Source organism: Cyanistes caeruleus, unplaced genomic scaffold, assembly GCF_971803275.1.
Source record: "Cyanistes caeruleus unplaced genomic scaffold, bCyaCae1.hap1.1 HAP1_SCAFFOLD_78, whole genome shotgun sequence".
Lineage (NCBI taxonomy): Eukaryota > Metazoa > Chordata > Aves > Passeriformes > Paridae > Cyanistes > Cyanistes caeruleus.
This window is the reverse complement of record NW_028255889.1, coordinates 1,844,921-1,871,891: the sequence shown is the minus strand read 5'-3', so window position 1 is coordinate 1,871,891 and position 26,971 is coordinate 1,844,921. Positions and strand designations below refer to the sequence as shown.

Genomic DNA, 26,971 nt, shown 5'->3' with positions numbered 1-26,971 from the left:
GTTCTGCCCACTGGGCAGATGGATTTGCTGATAATGCTTTTGCCTCCACTATTGTACTGACTGTTGTTACCGCATATCCAGCGTATCTGGTCCCGTTCTCCACCAAGCTGCTTCCATCTGTGAATAGCTCTCATTCTGGTTGCTCTAGTGGGATGTCTTTCAGGTCTTCTCTTGCCAAATAGGTGTACTCTAGTTCTTCTACACAGTCGTGCTCTAATGGGCCTTCTTCAGTTGTGGTACGTGGGAACAAAGCTGGATTCAAAAGGTTAGTTGTCTTTAGTGTGACATCATCCTGCTCAGTCAGGATTACCTGGAATTTCATCATCCTGCTTGGAGATAGCCAATGGCCCCCCTTTTGTTCTGAAACAGTGGTCACCATGTGTGGCACGTAGACATCTATGTCTCTACCCATCATGAGTTTCCTAGCCTCTTGTATCAGCATCACAGTGGCTGCGACTGCCCACAGGCACGAAGGCCATCCGGCACTCTCATTGTCAAGTTGTTTGGAGAAGTAGCCTACCGGCCTTTTCCAGCCTCCCAAAGGTTGGGTCAGCACTCCCAGTGCTAGGTGTGATCTTTCATGCACAAACAGGTGAATATCTTTGGGTAAATCAGGCAATCCTAATGCCGGAGCCGTTGTCAATGCCTCCTTCAGTTTGAGGAAGGTCTCCTTCTGTGGTTTGCCCCGGGTAAATGGCTGCGTCTTCTGGGCTTCATACAGGGGTTTTGCAATTAGTCCATAGTCCATGATCCATAGATGGCACCACCCTGTCATCCCAAGGAAAACTCACAGCTCATGCAGGTTCTGGGGTTCTGGAATAGCACAAATAGCTTGAATATGATCAGTACCCAGCTTACGTTGCCCTTGTGAGATTTCACATCCCAGGTAAATCACAGTCTGCTGGGCAATTTGTGCTTTCTCTTTAAACACCTTATATCCTCCCATTCCCAGCTGATTTAAAATTTCAATTGTTACCTTTATGCAGGTTGTTTTCTCTTCTGTAATTGTCAGTGTATCATCAACATACTGTAACAGCAGGTATTGTTCTCTCAGTACTTGCTCATTCTCAGTCCAAATCTCCAGCTCCTTAGATAGCTGGCTTCCAAATAGGGTTGGACTGTTCTTGTATCCTTGTGGGAGGTGTGTCCAGGTAAGCTGAGTTTTCCTTCCATTTTCTGGATTTTCCCACTCAAAGGCAAGTAGTTTCCTACTTTCTTTGTCAAGGGTATGCAGAAAAATTGAGATACATTAAGTGTGTTATCTCATATATTTGTCTCATATATTTATCTCATATATTTTTATCATATATATTTATCAAGGGGTATGCAGAAAAAGGCATCTTTTAAATCAATTACAGTAAACCATTTATATTTCTCTTTTATGGATGTTAACAATGTGCAAGGATTAGCTACCACTGGGTAAATATCTTTAGTTATTGCATTTATTGCTCTCAAATCCTGTACTAGTCTGTATTGGTTAACACAGAAATTTGGGCTCTAGCGTTAACTGGAAGTAATAGGTGCACGTTTGGGACCCACCATTGCTAAAATCAGTATGTCTCCAGTTTTGTTATTTCTAGTGAGCATTTTAAATACAACCAACCTCCACCTCTCTGCTCACCCATGAGAGGCAGAGTTACCAGTTTCCCTGATTCTGAGGCTGTTTGGGCTCCACTCCCAGAAGCTGAGAAGGAGACTGCTTTGGCTCACAGCCCAGAGCCTGTGGAGGTGTGCTGGGTTATACAGTGGGGCATTCGATACAATGAACTTGGGACAGTGTTAATTAGAAACTACTTTACTCAACTTTTAAGTGATAAGTCATCCATTATGTTTCTGGGGACCCTCTTCTTTATCCTTAGTGACCACCAGTAATGGTGGTTAGAGATTTGTTTTCTCTTTTCTGGGTTTTCATTAAGAGAACCAATGTATCTAACACCCTTTGCTTTCTCTGATTTTTCTTCTGGGATTTTTACAGGTCCATAATTTCTACTGTAATTAATTAACTCTTTTGCAACTTTGCTCCATGTCCAAATTTTATGGTTCCTAGCAGGAGAACGCAGTTGTGAACCTGTCGGCTGAGAGGGGGTGGTGAAGGGAGTAAACCCAGGATCAGTGGAACCAGGTCAATCAGTCAGGTTCCCAAGAAATCTATCTAGTCTCTCCACAGGGGTTATAGCTGCTAGGGTTTTGGGGGTTTTTTATAAGAAAAATTGCTGTAGGTTTAAGTGATTCTGGAAGGCCTTGAATTAAAGAGGTCATAATTTCAGTTTTCACAGGTAACTACACTGGTGATTTAGAACCAGCAATTAATTTTCTTTTGTGTATCATTTGCAAGCAGGCAGCTTTGTGAATGTTTTCCAGTAGTTGGTTGGGGGTACCAACTATAGCTATAGGGTCCCCCCTTTCCAAGGGGTTTAGCCCCTCTGCCTGATAAGCTGCATGCTGATTTAGGGACCATGGGTTATATCTGTCTCCTGTTGTTACGAAGACTCCATGTCCCCAGTACCCACTGGCTTCCCATTCTCTCAATCGAATTTAATCACCTCCAGTAAGAGACACTCAGAATACATATTCTGTCTCTGACTCGTGAGGCAGACTCCCGTACTCCCTTTTTTTTTTTTCTTTTTTTTCTTTTTCTTTATTTTCAGTGGTTATATGCGGATCAAGATCCTTTTCATTATTGATATAATTATATTATAATCTGTTTTAATTAGAGGTTTCAAACTAAGACACCAGTGTTCCCCACAATTTTATCCAAGTTAGCTCCTTTTGAGGGTAAATTTGATTAATGAGAGGGGTTTCCCTCTCTTGTTTCCTTTAGCAAGTCAGCATTTTTTGAATTTTTATCATGGAGGGCTATTCACAACAGATTGATCTTACTCCTTTCTTCATCCAATTGTTTTTGCAAAATTTTAACTAGGTTTTGGAGGGAGTCTATTATAGTTCTTTCCTAACTTCTTCACTTAAAGCAAGTTTCTATAGCTGCTGTAAGACAAGCTCCCAAAACTGAGCAGAGTAGAGTTTTATTTTTGCCCAGTTTAAATTCTATTTCATGTTGTAAAAAAAAAAACAAACATACTCTATCAATCACATTTGCCAAATTAAACCAATTATTGAGCACCAACTTTTCCCTCCTGGAGGTTTGGCACTATGTTTTGCTAACAAAGCATAACATGCATAGAATACAGCTTTAACTTCTGCAGACATTTTCGGTCATTTTTACAGAGGGAAAAACCACTACAGGGAGGTATCAACTTAAATTATACACACACACACACACAAATTTTTGCTTCCCTGTATGGGTAAAAAGAACAAATCTGCTTGGGAGGCACTCCTTCAGTTTAAAATTCTGGTTGTCTCTTTGCTACACCAAGCAGTCAAAATTCATACACGCAACAACAAAAACAGTCCCGCCCTTTTGCACTAAGAGATCTTTTGCGAAATTCTGCAGACAGAACCCTCAAGTGAGTGCGGGGTGCTTTTCACCTCGGCGTGTGCAGTTTGCAGGAAATTCAAGTTGCCCCTCTTGCTTTCCAGACACCGCTCACTCTTTCGGGAGTGTCGGGCTGGGTGCAACTGGAGCAAAACGTCCTTCCCCTAATACAGACTGCACAACAAACCTGCAGCCCCTTCTGTCTGTCAGAAATCCTGTCTGTGACTCCAGTTTAAATGCCACGATTCGCTAACGCAAGTGGGACTCGTGAGAGGTTCGTTTGATCTCAGAGTGCAAGACGGACACAAGGGATTTCAGTTTAAATCACAACAACAATAATGTACCTTTATTTTAGTGACAACAAGGGTTATGCGAGAGAGGAGAGGAAGAGAGGGAGAGATAAAGAAAACAAAGTAAAGAGAGAGAAGAGGGGGTTATAGCTACCAACAGAAGAGACGGGGTTGCTGGGGTCTTTTTCTGTGGGAAGATCTGACCGAAATCATCTTAGTCTTATGTAATTCTTCCCCAAAGTTACCTTGTTTCCAATGTGCTAATAAGCACCCAAAGGAGAAGTATCCGGTATGGGAGCATTGCTGCCCAAAATCCCTTTAAGTTTCTCCATATTATAACTATAATATACCACAAATGCTGGATCTGCAACGCTATTGCAGTCGTCTGACAGACGGCGCCTAGGCAACTAACTCAAAGATTTCTGGGAGTAATACTTTTCTATCTCTGAGAGAAAGTGCCTTGCCTCCAAGGGAGAGCCAGGATCTCTGAATCAGCTGGTTTCCTGACCCCCACAGTAAAGCATCTTACCTTTCTCTCCTGGGGAAATTGTGAGCAGCAGAGACGGTCGCAGCTGATGGGGTCCCCAAGAATCCCTCGGTGCCGGCTGGAGCGTGATCGGGTCGTGAGTTTGCTCAGCAGCACTCACAAGGTCCCATCTGGGGTCGCCAAAATGTTAGTGTTCAGGAACACACATAATCACAGAATGATTAAATGAAGGTGCTTTATTAAGAGCTCTGGGTGTCAGGGGTACACATACCCAAATCTGACCTGACTTGGTTTTGAGTTGAACATACTTTTATACTCTATCATTATATAACTTTCATATTAATTATTAAACTTACATTGTTCTATTGTATGCATTGTTTTTACCCAAGCATGGATTTCTCCTGATCCCCCTCAACCCCCTAACATTGTTCCTCATGTTCTTTAAACAATAATTATATCTAGTCACATTTAACAATTGTATCATTCATCATATACCAATTACACAGGTGCAGTTTGACATGATCTTTAGCAAGTACAAGGCCTAACACTTCCCAGGACCTACTCTTCCCGGGCTCACCAAACCTAACTTTCTTTCTAAGTCCCCAAATTTTCTAAGATTTTAAAACCTTATACTATCAGAGTGACACTTGTCTTTACAAACAATCTGTGAGTCTGCCGATAAAATGAAACTATCACTGAGAGATAACAGAAACAATGGGATGGATTCAACTGAAAGATGAAAGAGACACTGGGGAAGCACCACAAAATTCCACAAGGGCTAAGAACTAAGAAGGAGATTATGCACTGGGGGGAGGGGGGATGGTATCTCAGGTATCATGAGTACCAGGAAGTCTGTACCTCTCAAATCCCTCAGCCTATGGGGAAAGGGAGAAGGGACGTACGGCCTGGAATTGGGATAAAAGGGAGGCTGTGCCCTCCAAAAATTAGAGAGATCCCAGGGGAATGCCCCATGGTCTCTCCCTTTATTTGAATAAATTGAAAGCACTCCTCTGTCTCCTTTTTGGATATAAACCTCTGGTGTTTGTGGATTAATTTTTTCTGACACTAACAATTAATACGAAGTTCAAAACTACAAACCTAGGCAGTGCAGAATATGAAAAATATGAAAGCTAAAACTAAGGGCATCATAGCTGGGGGGGGGGGTGGAATTGAATAATTTTGGGGTGGGACTGATTAGCATTCAGAGGCACTGAGAGGTCTTGAGGTGACAGATTGAAGCCCCTCATCTCTTTGAGTGCCAAGAAATGGAGACAACTCCAAATACCCCACAACCCCTAAATACTCTCAAGTAGCTCCCTGATTCCCAGTTGCTCTTGAAGCACTAGTAAAATGTGAGGTTTTAGGTGCCATTGATTAATTAGATGCCATTAATTTGTTGATTTTTACCCCAATTTAGTCTGTTCCAAAGGGATGAAGATGAATCTAAAGATAATTAGAACGAAACCAAAACGACCACCAGCCCAGTGTCTTCCCAACACAGATCACAGGGAACATGGGCCATCAGGGCTCTGCCCAACGTGGGCCCACTGATGGGGGATGGAGTTGGAGCAGCGCACGAAGCTCTTCCTGCACTTGGAGCACTCGCAGGGCTTCCCTTAGTGGTGCCTCCGTTTATGTCTGGTCAGTTGAGAGCTGTCTGAGAAGTTCTTCCCACACTGGGGACACTCATAGGGCCTCTCCCCGGTGTGGATGCGTTTGTGGGTACTGAGGCTGGAGCTCTGGCTGAACCCCTTCCCACATTCTCCACACTTATAAGGCCTCTCCCCAGTGTGGATGCGCCGGTGGGTGATGAGGTGGGAGTTTTGCTTGAAGCACTCCCCACAGTCACGGCAGCGGAAGGGCCTCTCATCCGTGTGAATCTGCTGGTGCCTGAGGAACTGGAAGCTGGTCTGAAACCTCTTCCCACATTCTGGACACTCATAGGGCCTCTCCCCAGTGTGGATCATCTGATGGATGGTCAGTTGGGACCTCCGGCTGAAGCTCTTCCCACATTCCCCACACTTGAAGGGCCTCTCCCCAGTGTGGATGCGCCGGTGAATGGTGAGGGTGGAGTTGTGCTTGAAGCCCTCCCCACAGTCAGAGCAGCGGAAGGGCCTCTCCTCTGTGTGAATCCTCTGGTGCACGAGGAGACTGGAGCTGATCCAAAACCTCTTCCCACACTCGGGACACTCGTAGGGCCTCTCCCCAGTGTGGCTGCACTGGTGGATGATGAGTTTGGAGTTAAAGCTGAAACCCTTCCCACATTTCCCACACTTGTAGGGCCATTCCCCAGTGTGGATCATCTGGTGGCAGATCAGGCTGTTGCTCTGGCTGAAGCTCTTCCCACATTCCAAGCACTTGTAGCACTTCTCCCCATCCTGAAGCTGCTCATGGACCACCAGCTCAGAGCCCCGGCTGGATCTCTGGTCACCTTCCCGGCACAGGGTGGGTCTTTCCTCCTCAGAGCACCCTGGGCTGGGTTTGGAGCCCCTCCTCCTGCGGGATCTCCGGGGCTTTTCCTCCCCGTTGGATTCCTGCACTGTGGAACTGCTCAAATCAGCCTCTTCCACAAGGTTCTGCTGCAGGGATTTGCCCTCCCTGGTCTCCATCCTCAGCTCCTTGTCTGAGGGAGGAAGGACAAGGAGAGGATGGGATTTACCTTGGTGCCAGAGGGAAGGGGAAGGAGATCCCCCCAGTGCGTCCCCGGCAGGACGGTGTCGGCAGCGGGGTTGTCCTGCAGCTGGGGGCCATGCTGGGCTGGGAGATGGAGCAGGAGAGAGAGGGAAAGGGGCACTGACTTCCTCCTCACCTGCCTGGGTGTCCCGAGGCATCTTCCTCTTCCTTGCAGCCTTCCTCTCCATCCAGCCAAGGTTTGGCAATGGGAAATCCTGGTTTGGGGAAATACAAGGGATGAGGACATTGAGTTTGCAGGTCCCTCTGTCCAAGCTCATCTCTAGAAGTCATCGGACATCTGGGGTCCATAAAACCTTCAGAAAACACCAAAATTCAGCCTGAAAATGCCTCCCAGGAGTTCCCCATCTCTGGTCTCTCCTGTTTGGGGTTCAAGGGTTCCCCCCGTCCCAGCTGCTGGGAGTCACGCTTGTACTGGGGATCACCTGTCGGCTCGGTCCCTGCCCTCCCCGGGCTGCTGAGAGTGCCAGGAATCCGAAAAGTTCCCCCTGTTTCCATCTCCCCACTTAAGGATGGTGGGACCCCCCAATATCCCCCCAAGTAGGATTTTCCACTCAGCTTTGGAGTTCCACATTCTCCAAACATCCCCCCCCCAAATAAACCCAACCCAGGGACCCCCCCAGGATATCTGGGCAAAGCTCCCGCTCCCCAGTCACCTGTGGGATGGTGGGTGATGATCGCACAGGTGGGGGACTATAAATTCAGGGAGTGCTCGACCTTGTAGTTCCTTCTCCTTTCCCTGATCCTCATTTGTCCCTCCTCCTCCTCCTGCTCCTCTTCCATCCCTCCCCCTCCTCCCCCAGGAGCAGTGACACCCTCAGTGTCCCGTTCCCGAACCCCTCACAGCCCATGGGAGGAGCGGGGATGGAGCCGGGACAGGTCGGGATGGGCAGCGCGGGGCTCTCCACTGCTCCCACCCGCTGGGGACGAAGGGAACCCGGCCTGAGGAAAAGGAGAGGGAAACTGGGAAAATTGGGGGCAGCAGATCCAACCTGGGGCTGGCTGGGGACCCTGGCTGGGGACTGCCAGCCCTTGGGGCTCCTCTGGGGAGATGTGGGAGGGGGGAACACAGAGAGGGCTGGGGGATTCCAGGAGTGGCAGCACTGGCAGGGACTGGTTTGTACTGGGATCATCCTGGCAGTGGCTGAGATTGCACTGGCTGTGTACTGACATCATACTGGGATATCATACTGGGATCGTCCTGGCAGTGAGTAGGAGACTGCAGGGGGCAATTGAGATCAGGTTGTGAGGAACTGGGAATATGCCCTGCACTCCCTAGAACCCCGGCATTGCCCCCCATATGTCTCGTAAGTCTCCCCCAAACCCTTCAGGATCCCCGAGTGCCCCCTCAGCGCCCGTTCAGGACCCCCCAAAGCATCTCTGGATCCCTGAATGCTCCCGACACCACAGATGCCCCTTCCAGACACAGCTGGGAATTCATCTCCCATCATCCCAGAACACAGTTCCGCGCCCAAACCTCCTGCCGTGCCCCACGCCCCAAAGAGCCCAGTTACAGCTCCCCAGGTTCCCCCCAAGTGCTCACGAGCTGTATACATTCGCCCCGAGGACCTGCAACCACAGCTCGAACGGAAAAGTTCTCTCTGAGTGCTTCCCTGCAACACCAAACGCGCCTTCCGAGCCACTTACGGAACTACATCTCCCATCATGCTCCGCGGCGCCCATATGGTGCTATTCCAGCCATGACTACATCTTCCGTCATGCCCCATGCCTCACCGGAATCCACTGGAGCTGCGCCTTTAACTCCCGTGATGCTCCGCGGCCCCATTAAACTGTATTATACCGGCGCCTACAACTCCCATCATCCCCTGCGACCCATAGATTCCCCGTTACAGCCCCCCAAGTGCCCGCCCGGACCCCGAAGGGCCCCCAGATTCTCCTCCCTGACTTCCAAGCGCCCCCCTGGACGCCCAAGTGCTTTCCCAGACCACGAATTGTCCCACAGAATCCCTAAGTGCCCACCTGGCTCCCCCAAGTGTCCTCCAGACCACCAAGTTCTCTCTAAATTCCCTCCCCAGACACAAAACTGCCCCAAATGTTCCCCAGAAAAGTTTCCATGGACCCCAAAGTGGTCCCTTTTACCCTGTCTGAGAAAATTATTAAAAAATATTATCAAAGGACTAAAAGTAGGACAAATTAGCATAAAGAGGGAGAAATAGTGGTCAATTAATTAATGAAGGGAATGGTGGTACTTTGAACCAAGGACCGATAATGTTTTTTGTTCCTAAAATTGTATAAATTCTTTTATATAAATATAAAAATTAGGTTCTATAAGTACAGAACAATATTATAAAAAATAACATTTTATTTTTTTAATTAATTAGATTTTAATGATAAAGAAAAATTCTAAAGAGAAATGTTATCAATGTTTTGGGATGTCAGTCCCAGGTGGGCCATGTCAGACATGCTGAGGCTCGGGGTGAGGAGCAGGTTGTCCAAACAGGGGCAGCCCACAGGGTCCTCATTCTTCCCTGTGACCAGACTGCCTAAGGAGACATTCAGCATCAGGATTGTAAAGAGTAAATCATGACCTCCTGATCAGTACAGAAAGATATTTTACAGTTTGAACAGTAGAATGTTGTCACTGTAAGGTGCCTTCTTTGTTAATATAGCTCATATTGTGTCATGTTTGTTAAATACCAATGTTGTTGTACCAGCTTTCTTTGCTAAAATATTGTTATAAATGAAATTAGAATTTTGACAACTAGGTCCCTTGGCTTAATGGCAGTTTAATTAAAAATGAATACCATTTACTAAAGTGAATAGTAATGTGGTATAAAAGAATACAGTTTAGTAAAATAATACAGTTTAATAAAAAATTAAAATTTATATATATAATCTACTAGCAATTAAGTATGATTAAAGCATAAGCAAAACCGTCCAGGGTACGGAGGCTTCCCACCCTGCTTCACGTTCAAAACAAAGCACTTCAAGCTAAACTCATATACTGTATGCTTATACATATTCATTAATGTTTCCTGTAAGTTTCCTCCTATTTCTGATTTTTCTGACTTTACACCATTTTCCTTCACGGCACATGCCTCACTTGTTGTTAGGAGGTCTTCAGTCTTCTTTTGGTGGTCTTTTGGCAAAGGCTTCTCCTCTTCCTCATGGTCCTTTGGATAACCTTACAGGTTTGTATGTGCGTACTAAGCCTTGTGTTATATTAATCTACTAATTAGCCTTATATTTACTAGTCCTTACGTCCAATGCTTAAATTTGTTCTAATTTTGGTCCATCTCAAGGCCATTTTGGTCTTGAGACACCATTTATCTTCTAAACTACATCCTGTACCTTAATTTTGACATGTAACATCTGCAAAGGGGCACATCTGCTTTGTAACACTGATTCTTGATTGTTTCTAATAATAACTTTAAGAACAGCTACAATTTAGTTAGCACAAACCAATTCCATTTATTACCACTGCAAATACGTCTTATGCACCTTTTTATTGGTTTCCATGCTAACGGCCTTGCCTTCTTTCTTGCTATGGATAAACCTGTATTTTCTCAATTTCTTCTTTTGCTACCTCAATTGTTTGGCCTGCAGACCAGTTGCTAAGCCCATCCACATTCAGCTCTTAGTCTTCAGAGGGAAACTTTGAGCACAGTGAGAATCTCCCAGTGTGCAAGAGGGTCCCTGTGTGCCAGCTGCAGCTGGGGCCTCAGCCATCTCCTCTCTCAACAGGTTCCCCTCTGCAGCTTCACAGGAAAAGCCAAACACCTCCCTCAGGGACACCTGCACCACACAGTTCACATCTCCATGCCCATACGTGATGTCCCTGTCACAGCTGCGTTACCAGCTTGCTGCTGTGCAGATGCTGCCACCACCCAAAGCAAGGCCCTGTGTCCCTGAAGGGACCTGCCCTGCTCTGTGGCCTGGACTGAAGGTGGGTCCCTCCTGCCAGGGCAGGGCCTGACACAGCTCTTCTGTTCCAATAAAGAGATGGAGCTGTCACCCCAGTGTCTGGCTGGTACCACCAGCAAAGCCCACACAGCACCAGCCCTGGCTGAGCTCCATGTCCAGGAGCAGGCGGGGCTGACCACGGTGTGGGCAGGCAGGAGCCAGGCAGGGGCTGCTGTGACCAGCAGCGGGGCCCCGAGGGGCTGGGGGAGTCTGTGTTGAGCGTCCCTGGGCTGAGGGCACATTTCCTTCAGTGGCATCACCTGGGCCTGGACCTCCTCCAGTGCCATGCCCAGGAAAAGAGGCAACCATCAAGAGCATCTCCTGGGACAGAGCATGACCAGCAATGTCAGCAGGCAAAACCAAGGTTTTGTTTAGCAATGACCCTTTGATGAAGTCAAATATTTACAATCAGTCCCGTACAGTTTGGAGTACAGATGGGAGTACACTCGGGGGGTACAGCCAAGGCCATGAGGTCACAGCAGTCTCTGGGGTGACAGCAGGCTGAGGTGACAGCAGGCTCTGAGGTCACAGAGGTCCCAGAGCCCCGTGGTTGCACAGCACCACAAGGACCAAGCAGTCAGTCCTTGACCACGACTGTTGTGGCAGCAGCGGCGGTGGCAGCAGCGGTGCTGACATTGGGACAGCGGTGTCAGGACAGTGGTGGCAGCAAGAGCTGCAGGACTGGCAGTGGGCAAGGCACCATGGCCTTTGCTCTGCACCTCATCCTCCTGCTCCTCTTGGCAGTGGCCCTGCCTGACAGGGCTGCCCAGGCTGCTCCGTGGCGAGCAAGGCGAGCAGGTGAGCCCAGGGCCTGGCTTCCCTTTCCTGAGACAGCACTTCCTTCTCCCTGGGAAGCGTTGGGGATGGTTTTCCCCAGGGCTTCAGGGAGGGTTTCCTCTATGGATGGGAGAGAGTCCCCAGGGGCCCTGGGCTGGTCCCGCTGCCCCACCAGGGATGTTGCATGGGGCCTGCAAAGAGGGTGGAGAGTGTTCAGAGCCAGCCCAGAGCTCTCCAGGCCCCTCTGCAACTTTGGCCATGTCCATTGACATCTGGCTCCCACGGCCTTTCCCAACCCCCTTGCAGTGCCCAGTTCCCTAAGGCAGAAGGGGGTCCCAGCACACCATGGAATGGTTCTGATCTGTGCTCCCTTCTAGATGAGGGTGGTAGGAAGGCTTCTCCAGCAGCTTGGCTTCATGAAGATTTTCTGCCTCTGGAGCCCCATGCAGGTATGTTCTCACTGTCCCAACAAGAAATAATCATTGACAACCTGTCACGAACCAGGTGACAGAAGCTTCTGTGGCTGTTGAGTTACAGGTGTGTCTGCATCAAGGACATTTCAAGCTCCTTTTCTGGTTGCTGCACGCAAGCCCAGCTCCCATCACGGGGGTGAGTGGTGTGTCCTTGCTGATCCCACAGGCTTGAGCCCTGGTTCTGTGGGATCCATTCATCTGAAATGGAAATACTTTCTGTTAAGGTTCTCTGAGAGGGAGGAATAAACCCACAGAAGACAAGATGCTGAGTGAACTGGATAGACGCTATGGTGGGTCCATGTCCTTCAGCCTTCTCCTGAGACTCAGCAGCCAGGGGCTTTCTCTGCACATCTGGACATGCCGTGCCTGGCACAGTGGGAAGGGATCCATGGCAGCCTTGCTGCCCCGCTGCTGCTTTCTTGGCCTGCAGGGCTGTTTCCCAGCCTGGCCTGGCTACAGCTTCTCCCCAGCCTCTGCAGGAAGGCATTTGGCATCAGCTGACAGGGAGCCCAAACTGCAGCACAGGCCATGCAGAGCCAGAGATCCCTTGCAATTTCCCAGTCTTGGGGTAGATGTGGAATGGCAGCTCTTTGGAGGAGGGAAGGCCCTGGCCTGGCTCCGAAGTTTTGATGGCTTCCTGAACCTTATTCATGACTTGGACAAGTATTGCCTTTTGAAGATGCCACCTTCCTGTTGGGGAACAGCCCCACCTGATCCAGCTGTGGCTCTTCTTTTCTCCAGAGATGAACCCTAAGGCTGTGCTGAAGGCAGCATTTCCCGGAGGAAGCAGTGGCTCATGGGCAGCCTCTGCTGCAGGAAGGGAGGCCATGCCAGGCACAGTCCCAGGAGGTAATTGCTGTGCCTCTGGGCCTGAGCCCTGCTGAGGCTTGAGCTGCCATCTCTGTTGCTTGGCTTTGTGAGCACAGTGCAGAGGAATTATCCTGAGCAGGCTCAGGGCACTCGGCTACTGAGCAGTTCTGCTGAAGTCCCTCCATGGGAGACACATCCCAAAACCTGGCAGCGGCTGCAAGGAATGCCCATGGTGGGGAAAGGGCTGAGGGGAGGGTAAAGCTCCAGTGTGCCCTGAGAGGGCCTGGCTCTGTCCCCTTGGGCTGGGGGAGCTGTCCCAGCTGAAGGACGGAGGGCAGGAGAGAGGGCAGGACGGAGGTAGGGATGTCTGTGGCACTGAATGCTGCAGTTTGGCCCAGGGCTTAATGGTTTCCTCTGTGGCAGGGAGAGCCCCTGGGCCCTGGGCTGGTGCCGCTGCCCCACCAGGGATATTGCACAGGGCCTGCAAAGAAGGTGGAGAGTGTCCAGAGCCAGCCCAGAGCTCCCCAGGCCCCTCTGCAGCTTTGGCCATGTCCACTGACATCTGGCTCCCTTGGCCATCCCCCGACCCCCTTGCAGTGCCCAGTTTCCTAATGCAGAAGGGGGTCCCAGCACACCATGGAATGGTTCTGATCTGTGCTCCCTTCCAGATGAGGGTGGTAGGAAGGCTCCTCCAGCAGCTTGGCTGCATGAAGATTTTAAGCCTCTGGAGCCCCATGCAGGTATGTTCTCACTGTCCCAACAAGAAATAATCATTGACAACCTGTCACAAACCAGGTGACAGAAGCTTCTGTGGCTGTTGAGTTACAGGTGTGTCTGCATCAAGGACATTTCAAGCTCCTTTTCTGGTTGCTGCACGCAAGCCCAGCTCCCATCACAGGGGTGAGTGGTGTGTCCCTGCTGATCCCACAGGCTGAGCCCTGGTTCTATGGGATCCATACATCTGAAATGGAAATACTTTCTGTTAAGGTTCTCCGAGAGGGAGGAACAAACCTACAGAGGATAGTAAGTCGCTGGAGACATCCAAACACATGGATAAGATGTTGAGTGAACTGGAGAGACGCCATAGTGAGTCCATGTCCCTCAGCCTTCTCCTGTGACTCAGCAGCCGGGGGCTTTCTCTGCACATCTGGACATGCTATGGCTGGCACAGCAGGAAGGCATCCATGTCAGCCTCGCTGTCCCACTGCTGCTTTCACGGCCTACAGGGCTGTTTCCCAGCCTGGCCTGGCTGCAGCTTCTCCCCAGTCCCTGCAGGAAGGCATTTGGCATCAGCTGACAGGGAGCCCAAACTGCAGCATGGGCCATGCACACCCTGAGATCCCTTGCAATTTCCTGGTCTTGGGCTAGATCAGGTGTAGGGGCTGTTTGGAGGAGGGAGGGCCCTGGCCAGCCCAAATAACCTGGCCTTTCTCCTGATCCTTAACCATGACTTTAACAAATATTGCCACTTGAACATGCCACCTCCTCAATGGGGAATGGTTCTATCTGATCCAGCTGTGGCTCTTCCTTCCTCCAGAGATGAACCCAAAGGCTGTGCTGAAGGTGCCATTTCCCGGAGGAAGCAGTGGCTCATGGGCAGCCTCTGCTGCAGGAAGGGAGGCCATGCCAGGCACAGTCCCAGGAGGTAATTGCTGTGCCTCTGGGCCTGAGCCCTGCTGAGGCTTGAGATGTAAATCTCTGCTCCTTGGCAGTGCCTGCCTTTCAGGGATTTTGCACAGAGCATGGAAAAGGTGTTGAGAATGTCCAGAGCCAGTCCAGAGCTTTCCTCAGGCCTCTCTGCAGCTTTGGCCATGTCCATTGACATCTGGCTCCCACGGCCTTACGTGACCTCCTTGCAGTGCCCAGTTCCCTAAGGCAGAAAGGGATCCCAGCACACCATGGAATGGTTCTGATCTGTTCTCCCTTCTAGATTGGGATGGTGACATGGAGCATCTGGAAGTGCTGGTAAATGGCGGTTTGAAGACCTTGCCAGATGCTGGAGGCAAGTTCTCAATGTCCCTTTCCGCACAGAACAATCCGTGTCAAGGTGGCAAAAGCTCACTCATGTGCCATTTCCCTCAAGAGTCTGAAGGTTGACGGATTCTGGAAACCTTGCCCTGCTCCCTTCTGGAGCCCTGAGTGATCCCACAGCATTGCTGTCAGTGGGAGGAAGGAGCATTTAGCTGTCAATCCTCTTCCTGTGTGTAATGCCAGTGTCTCCTTCCGTGTGCTCTGTACAGCCACGGAGAAGAGCAGAGAGGGAAGGGCTGGGCTCAGGGCTGTGCCCTGGGGCTCTGCCTTGTGTGGCTCCTTTCTGGCCCCAGGGAACCTGAGATGCTCCTGCTCCAGCTGCCAAGCCCTGGCCCTGCTTGAGGCTCAGTTCAGAGCTGCTGGCAGCTCCAGGGAGTCCTTTCTCCCCTGACTGCCGTGCAAGGGGCTCCTTCCATCCCACTGTGGGCCCACTGCAGGCACGTGGTCCCCCTGCCCTTGCTACTGAGTTGAAAGCAGAGATGAGGAAGTGCCTTGGAGGGCAGCAGTCACCTGGGTGTACTCACTGCCACTCCAGCCTGAAGAAGAATCTTCAGCAGTGTCACGGGAGTTGTTCTGTCCTGACTTTCTTTGCAGATGAACCTGATGATGAAGATGATCCGGATTCCCAATCCATATCAGTTACTGAGCCTGATGATGAGGAAGATTATGAGGGTAGGTCAAGGCCTTTCCCCCTGGGAGAGCCGCCAGCTCAGAGCCCAAGGCTTGGCCACGGTGGCATCTCTGCAGGTGCCAGGACAGAGCCGTGCATGGTTGTGCCCTCACCCTGCGTGATCCTCTCACTGCTCCTGTGGCTCAGTGCTGCCTGTGCAGATCAGCAGACATGACTGAAGCTTCTGTGGCTGTTGAGTTATAGGTGTGTCTGCAGGGAGGACTTTCCCAGCTCCTGAGCTAAATTCTGCCAGCAAGCCCAGCTCCCATCGCTGGGGTGTGTGGTGCCTCCCTGCTGATCCCACAGGCTGAGCACTGGTTCTGTGGGATCCATTCCTGAGAAATGCAAATACTTTATATAATGGTCCCCTGAGAAAGAAGGACAAACCTATAGGAGATAGTAATGTAGCAATGGGGGAACGCAAATACCTGGACATAGTCCTGAATGATCTGGAGGGACGCCATGGTGGGTCCATGTCCCTCAGCCTCCTCCTGACACTCAGCAGCCGGGGGCTTTCTCTGCACATCTGGACACGCCGTGCCCGGTACAGCAGGAAGGGATCCATGGCAGCCTTGCTGCCCCACTGCTGCTTTCATGGCCTACAGGGCTGTTTCCCAGCCTGGCCTGGCTGCAGCTTCTCCCCAGCCTCTGCAGGAAAGCATTTGGCATCAGGTGACAGGGAACCCAAACTGCACCATGGGGCACGCACACCTTGAGATCCCCTGAAAATTTCCAGTCTCAGGCTAGTTCAGGTTTAGGGTCTGTTTGGAAGAGGGGTGGCCCTGGAGCATTTCCAAAACCGTGGGCATTTTCCTGATCCTTATCCATGTCTTTGACAAGTATTGCCTGGAGAAGACCAGCACAGCACAGAGAAACTGTGCCATTCGAGCTCAGGGGGTTGAGCAGTCTTGTGCCAAGGGGTGGCAAGGTGCCTGCAGGCCCCAGCTCTGGGGGAAACAGAGAACGTCCTGGCTGTATCCAGCGTGCTGCCAGCTCAGCAGTGGAGCACAGCAAAGGCTCACGCTGCCCATTGCTCCCACAGATGCAGCTGGCACCACAGCACATGCTCAGAAGATCTGGGAGAGCATGAGAAGAGTTTTCTACCAGGGAACAGATGGTTTGATTAAGTTAATGGCCATTGTGGCTGGTGGAGCAGTTTTCCTGATGATGTGCTGTGCCGGAATCTGGTATTGCTGGAAGGGAAAACGGTGAGTGTTTTGCGATCTCAGCCTCAAACAGCTTCTTGAAAGGCTGCTCATAGTCAGGAAACATTCCCAGTGAGGCTGCTGTGCACTTGTGGGTAGGCCTTGGTTGCCCAAATAACTCTGCTGAGAGTTCTGCTGCTGCCCAGGCCTTTCATTGGCCTCTTAATTGCTGGGCCTTGTCCTGGGGAGCCCGCTGGGGCTGCAGCCAGTGCTGGCTCCCACTGAGGCTGCCTGGCCAAGAGCAGCCCCAGGAGCAGTGGGCAGAGGCAAAGCAAGGTGGGCAGGAGAAAGAGCGGGGACGAGATTGCCCTTGAAAGGCAGAGGTGCTCTGGGGCCCGCTCCCGGCCAGGGACCCTGCCCAGAGCCATCCCCTGCTCGCTGGGGCCTTGAGGGGCAGCTGTCCAGCTGGGCCAAGCTGTGCCAGCAGCTCCAGCGGTGCTGGGGAGCCTTGGCCGCTCTGGGCCCTGCTGTTCAGGAGGGTCCCTGAGTGCCAGCAGTAGCTGGGGGCCTCAGCCACCTCCTCTCTCCACAGGAGCACCTCTGCAGCTTCAGAAGAGCAGCCAAAGATTCCAGTGTCTGAGAAGCTGACCTGTTATCCTCGCTCTCCACATCTCTCCCTATCTGCTGTGCTGCAGCTGCAACCCCGTCTTGAGGGCATCCCAAGACCCACACCTCCCAAGCGAGACCCTCTGCCCCTGAGCCCCCTGGCCCTGTTCCCTGGCCAGGACTGAAATTGGGCAGCCCCTGTCCACCAGAGTGTTGCCGCCTGTTAGTTTACCTTCATTAAGTATGTTTGTTCACCTTCATTGAGTTTAGAGTTGGTTTGCCCCAGTTACTCCCCACTATCCCGATATAGTTTGTTCCCAGTAGCCTGTCATTGTAAACCTCTCCCCTCTTTCCAGATTGTTCCCCATCCATCACTTTGGTCCTACCCCCAAGCCCTATCAATCTATGTACACCACACCTTTTGTTCTGGTTCCTTCCCTGCTCATCATCCCTTACTCGATGCCCTATTGGTTGTATAGCTATCCTACCTCCCCCAAGTCCCTACCATTGGATTTGTGTATTGTAACCCCTTCCCACAACACCTCCCCTGCTGCAATATTATTGGTTGTTGTATGAGCCGCCCACGGGCTTTAAAACCTGGTGCACAGAGGTGCCCAGGGGGTCGGCTCGGACTTTCTCCTCGAGATCCCAGCCCTGTCCCTCATCGCCTTCTCCCTGCACCTGCTGGAATAAACTTGTTCCTGGGAAATTGGAGGACTCCGAGCACTCTCTCTCCCTTTACTTCACCTCGTGTCGCCCTGCATACTATAGAGCCCAAGCCCAAAGGAGCTCTAGAGGTTCCAGGTCGAGCCACATAGTGCTCACCTGGTTCCCCACTCCTGCCGCCGACGCTTGGCACAAGCTAGCCGGGGCGTGAAGGGCCGAGCAGGCAGCGACACCAGAGCAGGGGTTGGCCCATGTTTTTTGTTCAAATAAAGAGATGGAGCTGTCACCCCAGTGTCTGGCTGGTACCACCAGCAAAGCCCACATGGCACCAGCCTCGGCTGAGCTCCATGTCCAGGAGCAGGCAGGGCTGACCATGGTGTGGGCAGGCAGGAGCCAGGCAGGGGCTGCCGTGACCAGCGGTGGGGCCCCGAGGCGCTGGGGGAACCCGTGCTGAGCATCCCTGGGCTGTGAGGGCACATTTCCTTCAGTGGCATCACCTGGGCCTGCACCTCATGAGGCACACAGGGAAAATTTGGGCTCTCTCCTAAGGTGTGCAGGGATTCCCCATGAGGAGTGCAGTGGGGTTAAATTGAGAGGGTTTTTTACTCTTCTCAGCACAGCAAAGGGGACAGTCTTGGCCAAGGTTTTGCAGAGCTGGGAGGAAGCCTCTTGTGAGCCCTTGGGCCCGGCCTGTGGGCACAGCGGGCAGGTGGAGCCCATCCCTTGAGGCCAGTCTGGGCTGCTCGGGCCAGGCTGGGCCGGGTGAGCCGGGCCATTCTCTGGGGCACAGGAGGCACCCAGGGCTATAACTGGGGCCGTGGCTTTTCAGCTTGAAGGGAGGCTGGCTCTGTTGGTTCAGAGGGCACAGCTTAGATCCCAGTTACCTTTGTAAACCTGCTGGGGAAGTGTTGAGGGCAGAGAGTTCCAACCCTTCTCACTGGGAAGCTGGGCTGATGCTGTGGGGTTTTTTAATTTTTTGGCCTCTAAATTTGTGTCCTGGCAGAGGATTAAGTTTGCTTGCTCTCAGTAAGCCCCTTTTCTTCTTGGTGCTGTTGTAAATGAAATTAAAATCAGACAACAAGATCTATTGAGTTAACAGCAATTAAATAACAAGGGAAAAAATTATACAACTTAGTGAATTGAATACAAGGATGCAATATAATAAAATAATACTATTTAGTGGATTGAATAGAAATTTAGTATAAAAGGAAAACAATTCAGTAAAAGAGTGCAATTTAGTGAATATCTTCATATATATATATATATATGTGAATATAATTTGCTAGTAATTGAGTATGATTAAAGCATGAGCAAAACTGACTGGGGTATGGGCAGGGCTTCTCACCCTGCCTCACGTACCAAAACAAAGCAATTCAAACTAAACTTATATACTGTATGCTTATACATATTCATTAATGTTTCCCCTAAGTCTCTTCCTATTTTTGATTCTTTAATTTTACATCACTATTCTTCATGGTGCAAGCCTCACTTGTTGCTAGGGGGTCTTCAGTCTCCTTTCGATGGTATTTTGGATGAAGGCTTACACTCATCCTCATTGTCCTCTGGATAACCTTACAGGTTTTGCATGGGTACTAAGTGTTATGTAAATAAGCATTGTGTTCCACTAATTAGTCTTACACTTCATAATCTTCAGGCCTATGCCTAAAGTTGTTCCAACTTTATCCATCTCAAGGTTGATTTCTTCTTGGGACACCACTTACCTCAAAACTACATCCTGTACCTTAATTTCAACACGTAACATCTGCAAAGGGGTACATCTGCCTTGTATCACCAATTCCCTTGATTGCTTCTAAGAATAACTTTCCAAATAGTTACAATTTAGTTAGCACAAATCATTTCCATTTATTACGCTCCCCAAATTCCACTCCCAACATCTCCCCCGCTTCCAGCTCAGGATGGTGCCCCAATGAGACCCCTCCCCAAATCCCACCCCCAAGACACCTCCCCATCGCTGGAAAATCCCCCAAATCTCACTCCAAAATTGGGAATCCTCCCTGAGACCCCTCCCCAAATTCAGGCCTCCCCAAAATGCCCCTCCTCACTGGGATTAGGACCTCTCCCCATCAATGGAAATTCCCCCAAAACACAAAAAATCCTCCCCAAATCCCCTTCCCAAAACCAGAACTCCACCAGGACCCCTGAATTTCCCCCCAAAACCACCAAATTTTCCCCCCCAAATCCCCAATTTTTTTCCCCAAATCCCAAATCCTCTCCCTAAAAACCCCAAAGTTCTCCCCAAAGTCCCAAACTTCCTCCCCAAACACCCAAATGTTAGAAAAAAAATCCTTAAATTCTTGCCCTAAAACCCCAAAATTCCCACCAGGACCTTCAGAGTTTTGCCCCAAAACCCCAAATTTCCCTCTGAACCCCCAAATTTCTCCAATTCCACCTCAAATCCTGGGAGAACTCCCCAAAAAACAGCAAGCCTTCCCAAAACCTCCACCAAAATTGCAACTCTCTCCCTAAAAATCGCCAAAAATCTGAGAACATAAATTTTTTCACGCCGCGGGTGGGGGAAGAAACACCAGAAATCTCAGGATTTTTCCCGTTTTTTTGGGGAGTGGGGTCTCCCTGTTTCCTGTCCCCCCAGGTGACCCCACCCCAAAATTCCTGCCCCTCGGCCCCCCAAATTAAGTGTAAATAAATAAAAAGATGAAAAAAGGAAAAAAAAAAAGAGGGGGGGGGAAAGGTAAAAAAAAAAAAAGCCAGAGAAAAAATTAAAAAAATATTTTCTCACCTCAGTTTGGGGGGAAGGGGATGGAGGAAATATTGGGGGAGGGGGTGAACCTCCAGAAAAAAAAAATTGAGGGACCCCCCGTGTCCTGGGTTGATTATGATGTTAAATTGTATCCCCATTTGTCCACCTAACCCAGACACAGATTTTGTATTCTTAATATTCCATCTAAAAGTGAGTGGAAAAGAAGCACTGAGCCTGTTATCAGACTGTACTTGCTCCCCCCACATCGGGAGTTTTGACTACAGCACAGACAGACAACAAGACACAGATCGCCTTGGCTTTCCAACTAGCCGGAGCAGAGAGGTCTTCCTGGACTGTTTTCTTTCCCTTTTTCTGAAACGAATCGAACCTGCTCTGGACTGGGGAGTCGGGGGAGCACCGGGAGCTTGCACCCGTGGACTACCGAGAGCCCAGCTTGGGCAGCGGCATTTTCCAGCACCAGAGGGACTGATAACAGAGCGAACACCCACAGAAAGAGACCCTCTGAAGTTTGTCATCTCTTCTGAATGGCGAGAGGTTTTGTAATTTGATATCATTAATTTTTGTGCTGGGTAGAGCTGTGCCTGTGAAATAAACAGGATTTTTCCACTTCTCTCAGAGAAATCTCTTCCGAACCGGCTGAGGGGTGGGAGAAAAGGGCCACATGGGTTTGCTTCCCGGGGGGAGCCCCATTGGAGGTTTTCTCCCAAATTTGCCCTAAACCAGGACAGCGTCCCTCGGCAGTTGGCGGCCTTTGGGGTGGAGCCCAGTGGCACGCGAGCGGCCTTTGGTGGCTGCTGTCGGCCGGCGGCTGGGCAGACCTGCTGTCGGCCGGCGGGCCGCCGTGTGACGCGTCGAGCGGCTCTCCCCTATCGGCCTGAGCGCCTCGCCGCCTTCGCGTCTCCCTGAGAGGGAAGGAGGGAACCCTCAGAAGCCGGCGGCGCTCCCTCCCGCGTCTGGGCCCGAGCAGATGGCGGCCCTGCTCCCGCCTCGGTTTCTGCCCGGCTGGCTCGGTCAGCGGGGCTGCCGTCCGCCTGCAGGTTTCGGTGGGGCCGGCCGGGGGCGAGCGGGAAGGAAGCCGCCGTCGGAGCGAAAGCCTCCGAGAGAGCGCCGGCGAGAAAGCTTCCTCGGAAAGGGAGGAGACCGAGCCTCAAGCCGCCGGCGGCCCCGTCGGCCCGCTCCTCAGCCCCCGCAGGCGTTGTCGCGGTGCCGAGCGGCCGGCCGCTTGAGGAGCCGCCTGGGCCGTGGGCGGGGAGGGGCCGACGGCGGCGGCCCGAACCCAAGCCGCAGGGGGGCGGGGAAAGCCCGGAAGGCGGTGCCAAGGCAGGGTGACGTCAGAGGGCGGGGCCGCCCGGCGAGCCCCCGGAGGCGGGCCCGTGGCCAAAGACCTGCGCGGAGCGCCGAAGAGCCGGCCTGTGCAAGCGGCCGCCCGCTCGCCGCCTCTGCCGGGGATTCGAGTCGAGTCAGGCCGGGGGCCGGCGGCTTCCAGCCGCGTCCCACCGCCCGCTTCCGCCTGCTTCCTTTTCCCCGCTGTCCGCCCCGAGGTGCCGCTTGCTGGCTGGTGCCGTGTCTGCTCCCCGCGGGGTGGGGACGCCCCGTTGCCGGCCTGTGCAAGCGGCCGCCCGCTCGCCGCCTCTGCCGGCGACTCGAGTCGAGTCACTATGACTCTTAACAGAGGTAAGTTTGCATTCCTAACTGGGCCTAGCCGCTGAAATCAGACCTCCTCGTGGTCCCGCTGGATACCCGCAAGGGTAACTAGCTGATTTCTGCCCCAGTGTGAGTGAGGTTGTGTTTTTCACTGCCTCCCTGCCTTTGGACTCGCCACCCAAAGTGCAGTTTCACGATTTTGCGTCGAAAAGTTATCAGCAGAAGCTCCTTAAAAGCTCCCTGTCTGAAACCGAGCCCGCGGTCAAGTTGGGCAAAGCTGACAGCGCTTGAGGGGGTGCTGTTAGTCAATATTCCCTCAATTGGACTTAGTTTTACTTTGAAACGGCACCACGGTAAAGGCTTTAAAGCTACTCCGTGTGTCCACGGCGACTCAAACTAATTTTAAAGACTGGTATATAAAATCGCCACAAACCCCAAATTTTAAACCCTCAGAATTGGGAAGGGAGGTTTGGAAAAGTTTAAAACTGGAGTTCTACAGCTCGATGCATTGTGCCGAAGAATGTAATGCCCATTGTGTGGGGCGGGAGGGGCTGGAGGAATACCCTGATGTGTACTGTGATGATACAATGACTTGCTTATCTCTAGATGATAACGGGATTGACAAGAGCCAGGAAAGGACTGCCACACCCCCACCCACCCAGGAAGAAGCAGCAGTTTTATCAGAGCCAGAGGAAACCACTATTCAACCACCAAACAATGGGGAATCAGAAGACTGCCCTGTCATATCAGTTCCAGATAAGAATCCACCCTGCCTGTGCTGCGGTATTAAAACGAATAAAATGCCTGGATTAATTGAACATTTACTCAGAGCACATGGAATTAGAGAATGCAAATTTAAATGCACCAAATGTGATTTGGAAAATACAAATTTTCACAGCATTGCCTGCCACTATCCAAAATGCAAAGGTAAAATAAAAAAACCATCCCCAGGAAAATGGCCCTGCAATGTATGCCAGATGAGTTTTCAAACTAAAATTGGACTGGGACAACATAAAAGAATTGCACATCCAGCAGTCAGAAACCAGGAGAAGCTAGAAGCCATGAGACCAAAAGAAACATCAGCAAGAGGAGCCCACAAGAAATGCTGGAGTGAAGAGGAGGAAAATCTGCTAATCCAACTAATAAAACAATATGAGGGTAATAAAAACATTAATAAACTGATTGCTGAACACATCCCATCCAAAACTGCAAAACAAATCAGTGACAAGAGATGCTATCTGATGTTAAAACAACAAGCCTCAATTGGATTACAAACTAACAGCAAAACAGAAGAGCAGCCACAGGAAAAAATTCAAAAGCCATCAAAGCGTAAAGAAACCAAAATAAAGCAGTTGAAAAAACACTAGGAAGATATTATCCCATCAAAGATCAGTGATGGCACCTTCATTTTGTATCAGGAAGCCTTCCAAGAAATTCTCAAAAAGAAAAATAAGAATCCCACCCACACCATTAGTGAAATAACCAAAGACTGCATGAAGGTATTTAAAGAGATGCACAGCTGGGAAAAGAACACGGCCTCGTCCGTGGGGCTGTGCCTGGCTGTGCTGCTGGAGCTCCACTGAGACGTGATCTGCGAGGCTCTGTCTGCTGTGGCCACCTGATCCAGCAGGCATTCTCCATTTATTTCAAGACTGTTCTTTTATCATTTTTCTGTAGTGTATAAATAAAAGATGTGTTCTAATAAACAGACTGCAAGACTGTTCTTTTGCTGCCCAGGGTCTGCAGGGCATAGGGGAAGAGGGGGAAAAGGGTGCTTGTGCTCAGCAAGCTGCCGAGGTGTGCAGTGGTGCAGGGAAAATGGCCAGAAGCCCCTTGGCCTTTGGTGGTTCTGCTGAAGGCACAAGCCCTGTCCCAGCCTGGCAGCGCCGTCTGTGTCCTCCTGCCCATGTGGTGCTGGCTGGATTGCTGAGGGCTCCCAGGTGCGTCTTGATCCAGCTCCATGAGCAGCCCCCAGGCTTGATTTGCCTTGTTCCTGACAGCCGGCTGCTCTGGTGCTTCCCTGGGGCTCCTAACTGGAGCAGGTTTATCTGAGGGGGGTGAGAATGCCAGGATGTGCCAGGACCAGAGCCCTGGGGTTTCCAAGGAAGAAACCATCAATCCCCTTTTCCAGGAGATTCCAACCCTCTGAATCACACCTGGGATAGAGATCAGCAGAATCGCTGGAGTGCTTAAGACTGGAATGCTGGGAAAAAACCTGATCTTTAATGAACCCCATTTCCTGATGGGAAATAATCCAGGAATTTGGTTCCTGGAATTGGAAAAAGAAGGAAATGTTTTTTTGGGAGGTGCCATAGGTGCTCCTGGACGGGGGATTTCCCTAATCCATCCTTCCCTGATTGAGGAATGGAAGTTTGTGGGATGAGCCAGGATTAACAGACCCCTCCCTCAGGTGTGTGATCCAGGATTTTTCTGCTTTTTCCCAGCCCAGGTGAGCCATGTGCAGCCTTCCAAATGGATTGGTTCAAACCAGGAAGGATTTTATTCCCCATGGGAATAAACCTGGGCTCCAAAACACTCCCAGAATGGCAAAATCCTGATTTTAGCAGCTTTTTCCAGCTCCACATTGGAGGAATTCATGGATCTGCTGGATGATGGGTTCTCATCCCAAATAATCTGCCTGTTTGTCGAGGAACACTCTGGTGATGGTGCTGATACAAGTTGTGCTGATCCAGTCTTCTGAGAGTTTTGGGGATTTTTTTGGGGGCGGGATTTCAGGTGTCTGAGACAGCGGGGAGTGAGGCAGGAGAGAATCCAGATCCACAAAAATACCGGATAGTGCTGGAAATGGGGAAATCACAGTAGAAACAAGCACAAAGGAACTGGGAAAAAAAGCATTTTTAAGAAGGGAAAGAAAGGATAACATTCCAACCAAATGCACTGGATGCATATGGATGCTGAAAGCAGGCAGGGAGCACAGAGCCTGTGTGAAACTGAGTCACACAGGCTTCTCTCTCTGGCCTGGGAAAGCATAAGAAGGAATCCCAACAGTCCTTGTTAAAGGACACCAATTGGCAGGTGTTGTTTAGTCGAGGGCTGGTGTTCCACTTAAGCAATGAAGGTGATGTGTACCTTTAATGAGCAATGGGAGTTTTACCTCTCAGACCTTCTCAAACATGTGTATAAAAGTAGATTAAGAATAATAAACTTTGCTCTCTTGGACAACGCAGCCAAGGGAGTCAGTGTCGTACTCCTCGCCGTTCCTAATACAGTGCGAGAGAAAAGAATAACTTGGAGGTGGAATAGGAGAAATTCCAACACAACAGGTTACCAAGGGCTGGGAGAGCCCAAATTTTTCATTTTATTTGGGAATTTTTTTTGTGTTTATCAATGTTATTGCATTTTGTTTTTTTCCAGGAAAATCCCGGTTTCTTTCTGATGGGACTTGCAGTTGCCTCCTGTTCTTGTAGTTCTGATTTTGCCCATCCTCATTCCCAAAATTTTTTAGAAACTTCTGTAAAATGATGAAAATGATGATGGACTGTGGCCTTTTTTCTTTCTCCTTACTTGTGATGCTATGGCAGTGAAAAGAAGAAGAAAAAACACTGATAAGAAATGGTAAAAAAAAAGATAAAAAGATCAGCATTTTACCATGTATCAGTACTTGGCTATTTGTTTTAAAGCTTTTTGGCAAATGTTCTTTTTGCTATAAAATAGAATTATATGAAGCCCTGCGGAGGTTTAAAAAATAAGAGAGAAAAAGTAAATTATAATTTAAAATTTGGCTTCTTTTTCAAAGGAGCAATCCTTTTAGACTACAAAAGTGTCGTGGTTTTAAAGCAGTAACTAAAAAATTACTAGAAAATTTACTTATTTCTTGCTATGAGATGTGAATTAGAACAAGAGCAAAACAGGCTTAAAACTTAAAAGGAATAAAGTAAGTTCATTAACAAAACTACAAGAATAAGAACACCAGAATAAACCTCCAGAAAAACCTTTTTATCCCCCACTACTTAACCATTCCCTTGTTCATATGACAACATAGAGACAAAAAAGTTTGGAACTCAGGTGTTTAAAACAGTCCCAATTCCTGATAGAGTCTTTTCATCAGCCTTTGTAGAGAAACAGAAGTCTTCTTCTGCTAATCTATGGAGTTTCTCACAAGAAAACTATTTTTGTTATAGCTTTCTATTTTTCTGATGTCCAGAAATCTGTCATCATATTTTCTCCTCCCATTTCACATCACTCTGAGGTGTGTTATGGGCCATGAGTCTAGGGATGTCATTTTTAAGGATGAGTTATTCAAAGGCAAAAGTTCTCTTCATTTGTCTTTGTGAGCTTCCCTGGAAAAAAGAAATTTTCTCTTTGCCTCTCAAGGCTTCAAATCTTCAACTATTACTTCTCCCCACTCTGTTCCAGCACTTCACTGTATCACAATTCCTCCACCTTTTGCTCAAAATCTATACTTTGAACACTCCATTCCTCCCTATATACTCTGTCATGAATTAAAGGAGTTTTTTCAGGACACTATTGTCCATCTCCATAACTTTAACAGAAAAGTATTTCAGCTTAATTAAAGCATCTCCTTATTCTCTACCTCTTCTGAAGCTTAACTCTTTTCTTTAC

At 49.8% G+C, this 26,971-nt stretch overlaps 2 protein-coding genes across 4 annotated transcripts in view; one reads left to right on the top strand and one right to left on the bottom strand.

The window, feature by feature from the left end:
• The window catches only part of LOC147646837 (uncharacterized), a 410,249-nt gene that overhangs the window by 296,061 nt on the left and 87,217 nt on the right, over window positions 1–26,971 (bottom strand). The window contains 1 exon segment of the mRNA XM_086872957.1: window positions 5,897–6,567. Within this exon segment, the coding sequence (XP_086729083.1) occupies window positions 5,897–6,567 (671 nt within the window).
• LOC147646841 (uncharacterized) lies at window positions 11,401–18,046 on the top strand. 3 transcript variants are annotated; one of them, XM_086872867.1, is made up of 13 exons: window positions 11,401–11,623; window positions 11,909–12,051; window positions 12,140–12,211; window positions 12,300–12,365; window positions 12,817–12,924; window positions 13,554–13,625; window positions 13,714–13,785; window positions 13,873–13,971; window positions 14,423–14,530; window positions 14,816–14,887; window positions 15,511–15,588; window positions 16,629–16,794; window positions 17,324–18,046. In XM_086872867.1, exons 4-13 carry the CDS (start codon window positions 12,338–12,340, stop codon window positions 17,520–17,522), a joined length of 1,002 nt encoding a protein of 333 aa, XP_086728993.1. In that variant the 5' UTR covers window positions 11,401–11,623; window positions 11,909–12,051; window positions 12,140–12,211; window positions 12,300–12,337; the 3' UTR covers window positions 17,523–18,046. The 3 variants fall into 3 exon arrangements, with proteins under 3 accessions (XP_086728993.1, XP_086728991.1, XP_086728992.1); XM_086872865.1 differs by having other exon boundaries at window positions 11,404–11,623; window positions 11,980–12,051; XM_086872866.1 differs by lacking the exon at window positions 14,423–14,530 and having other exon boundaries at window positions 11,404–11,623; window positions 11,980–12,051.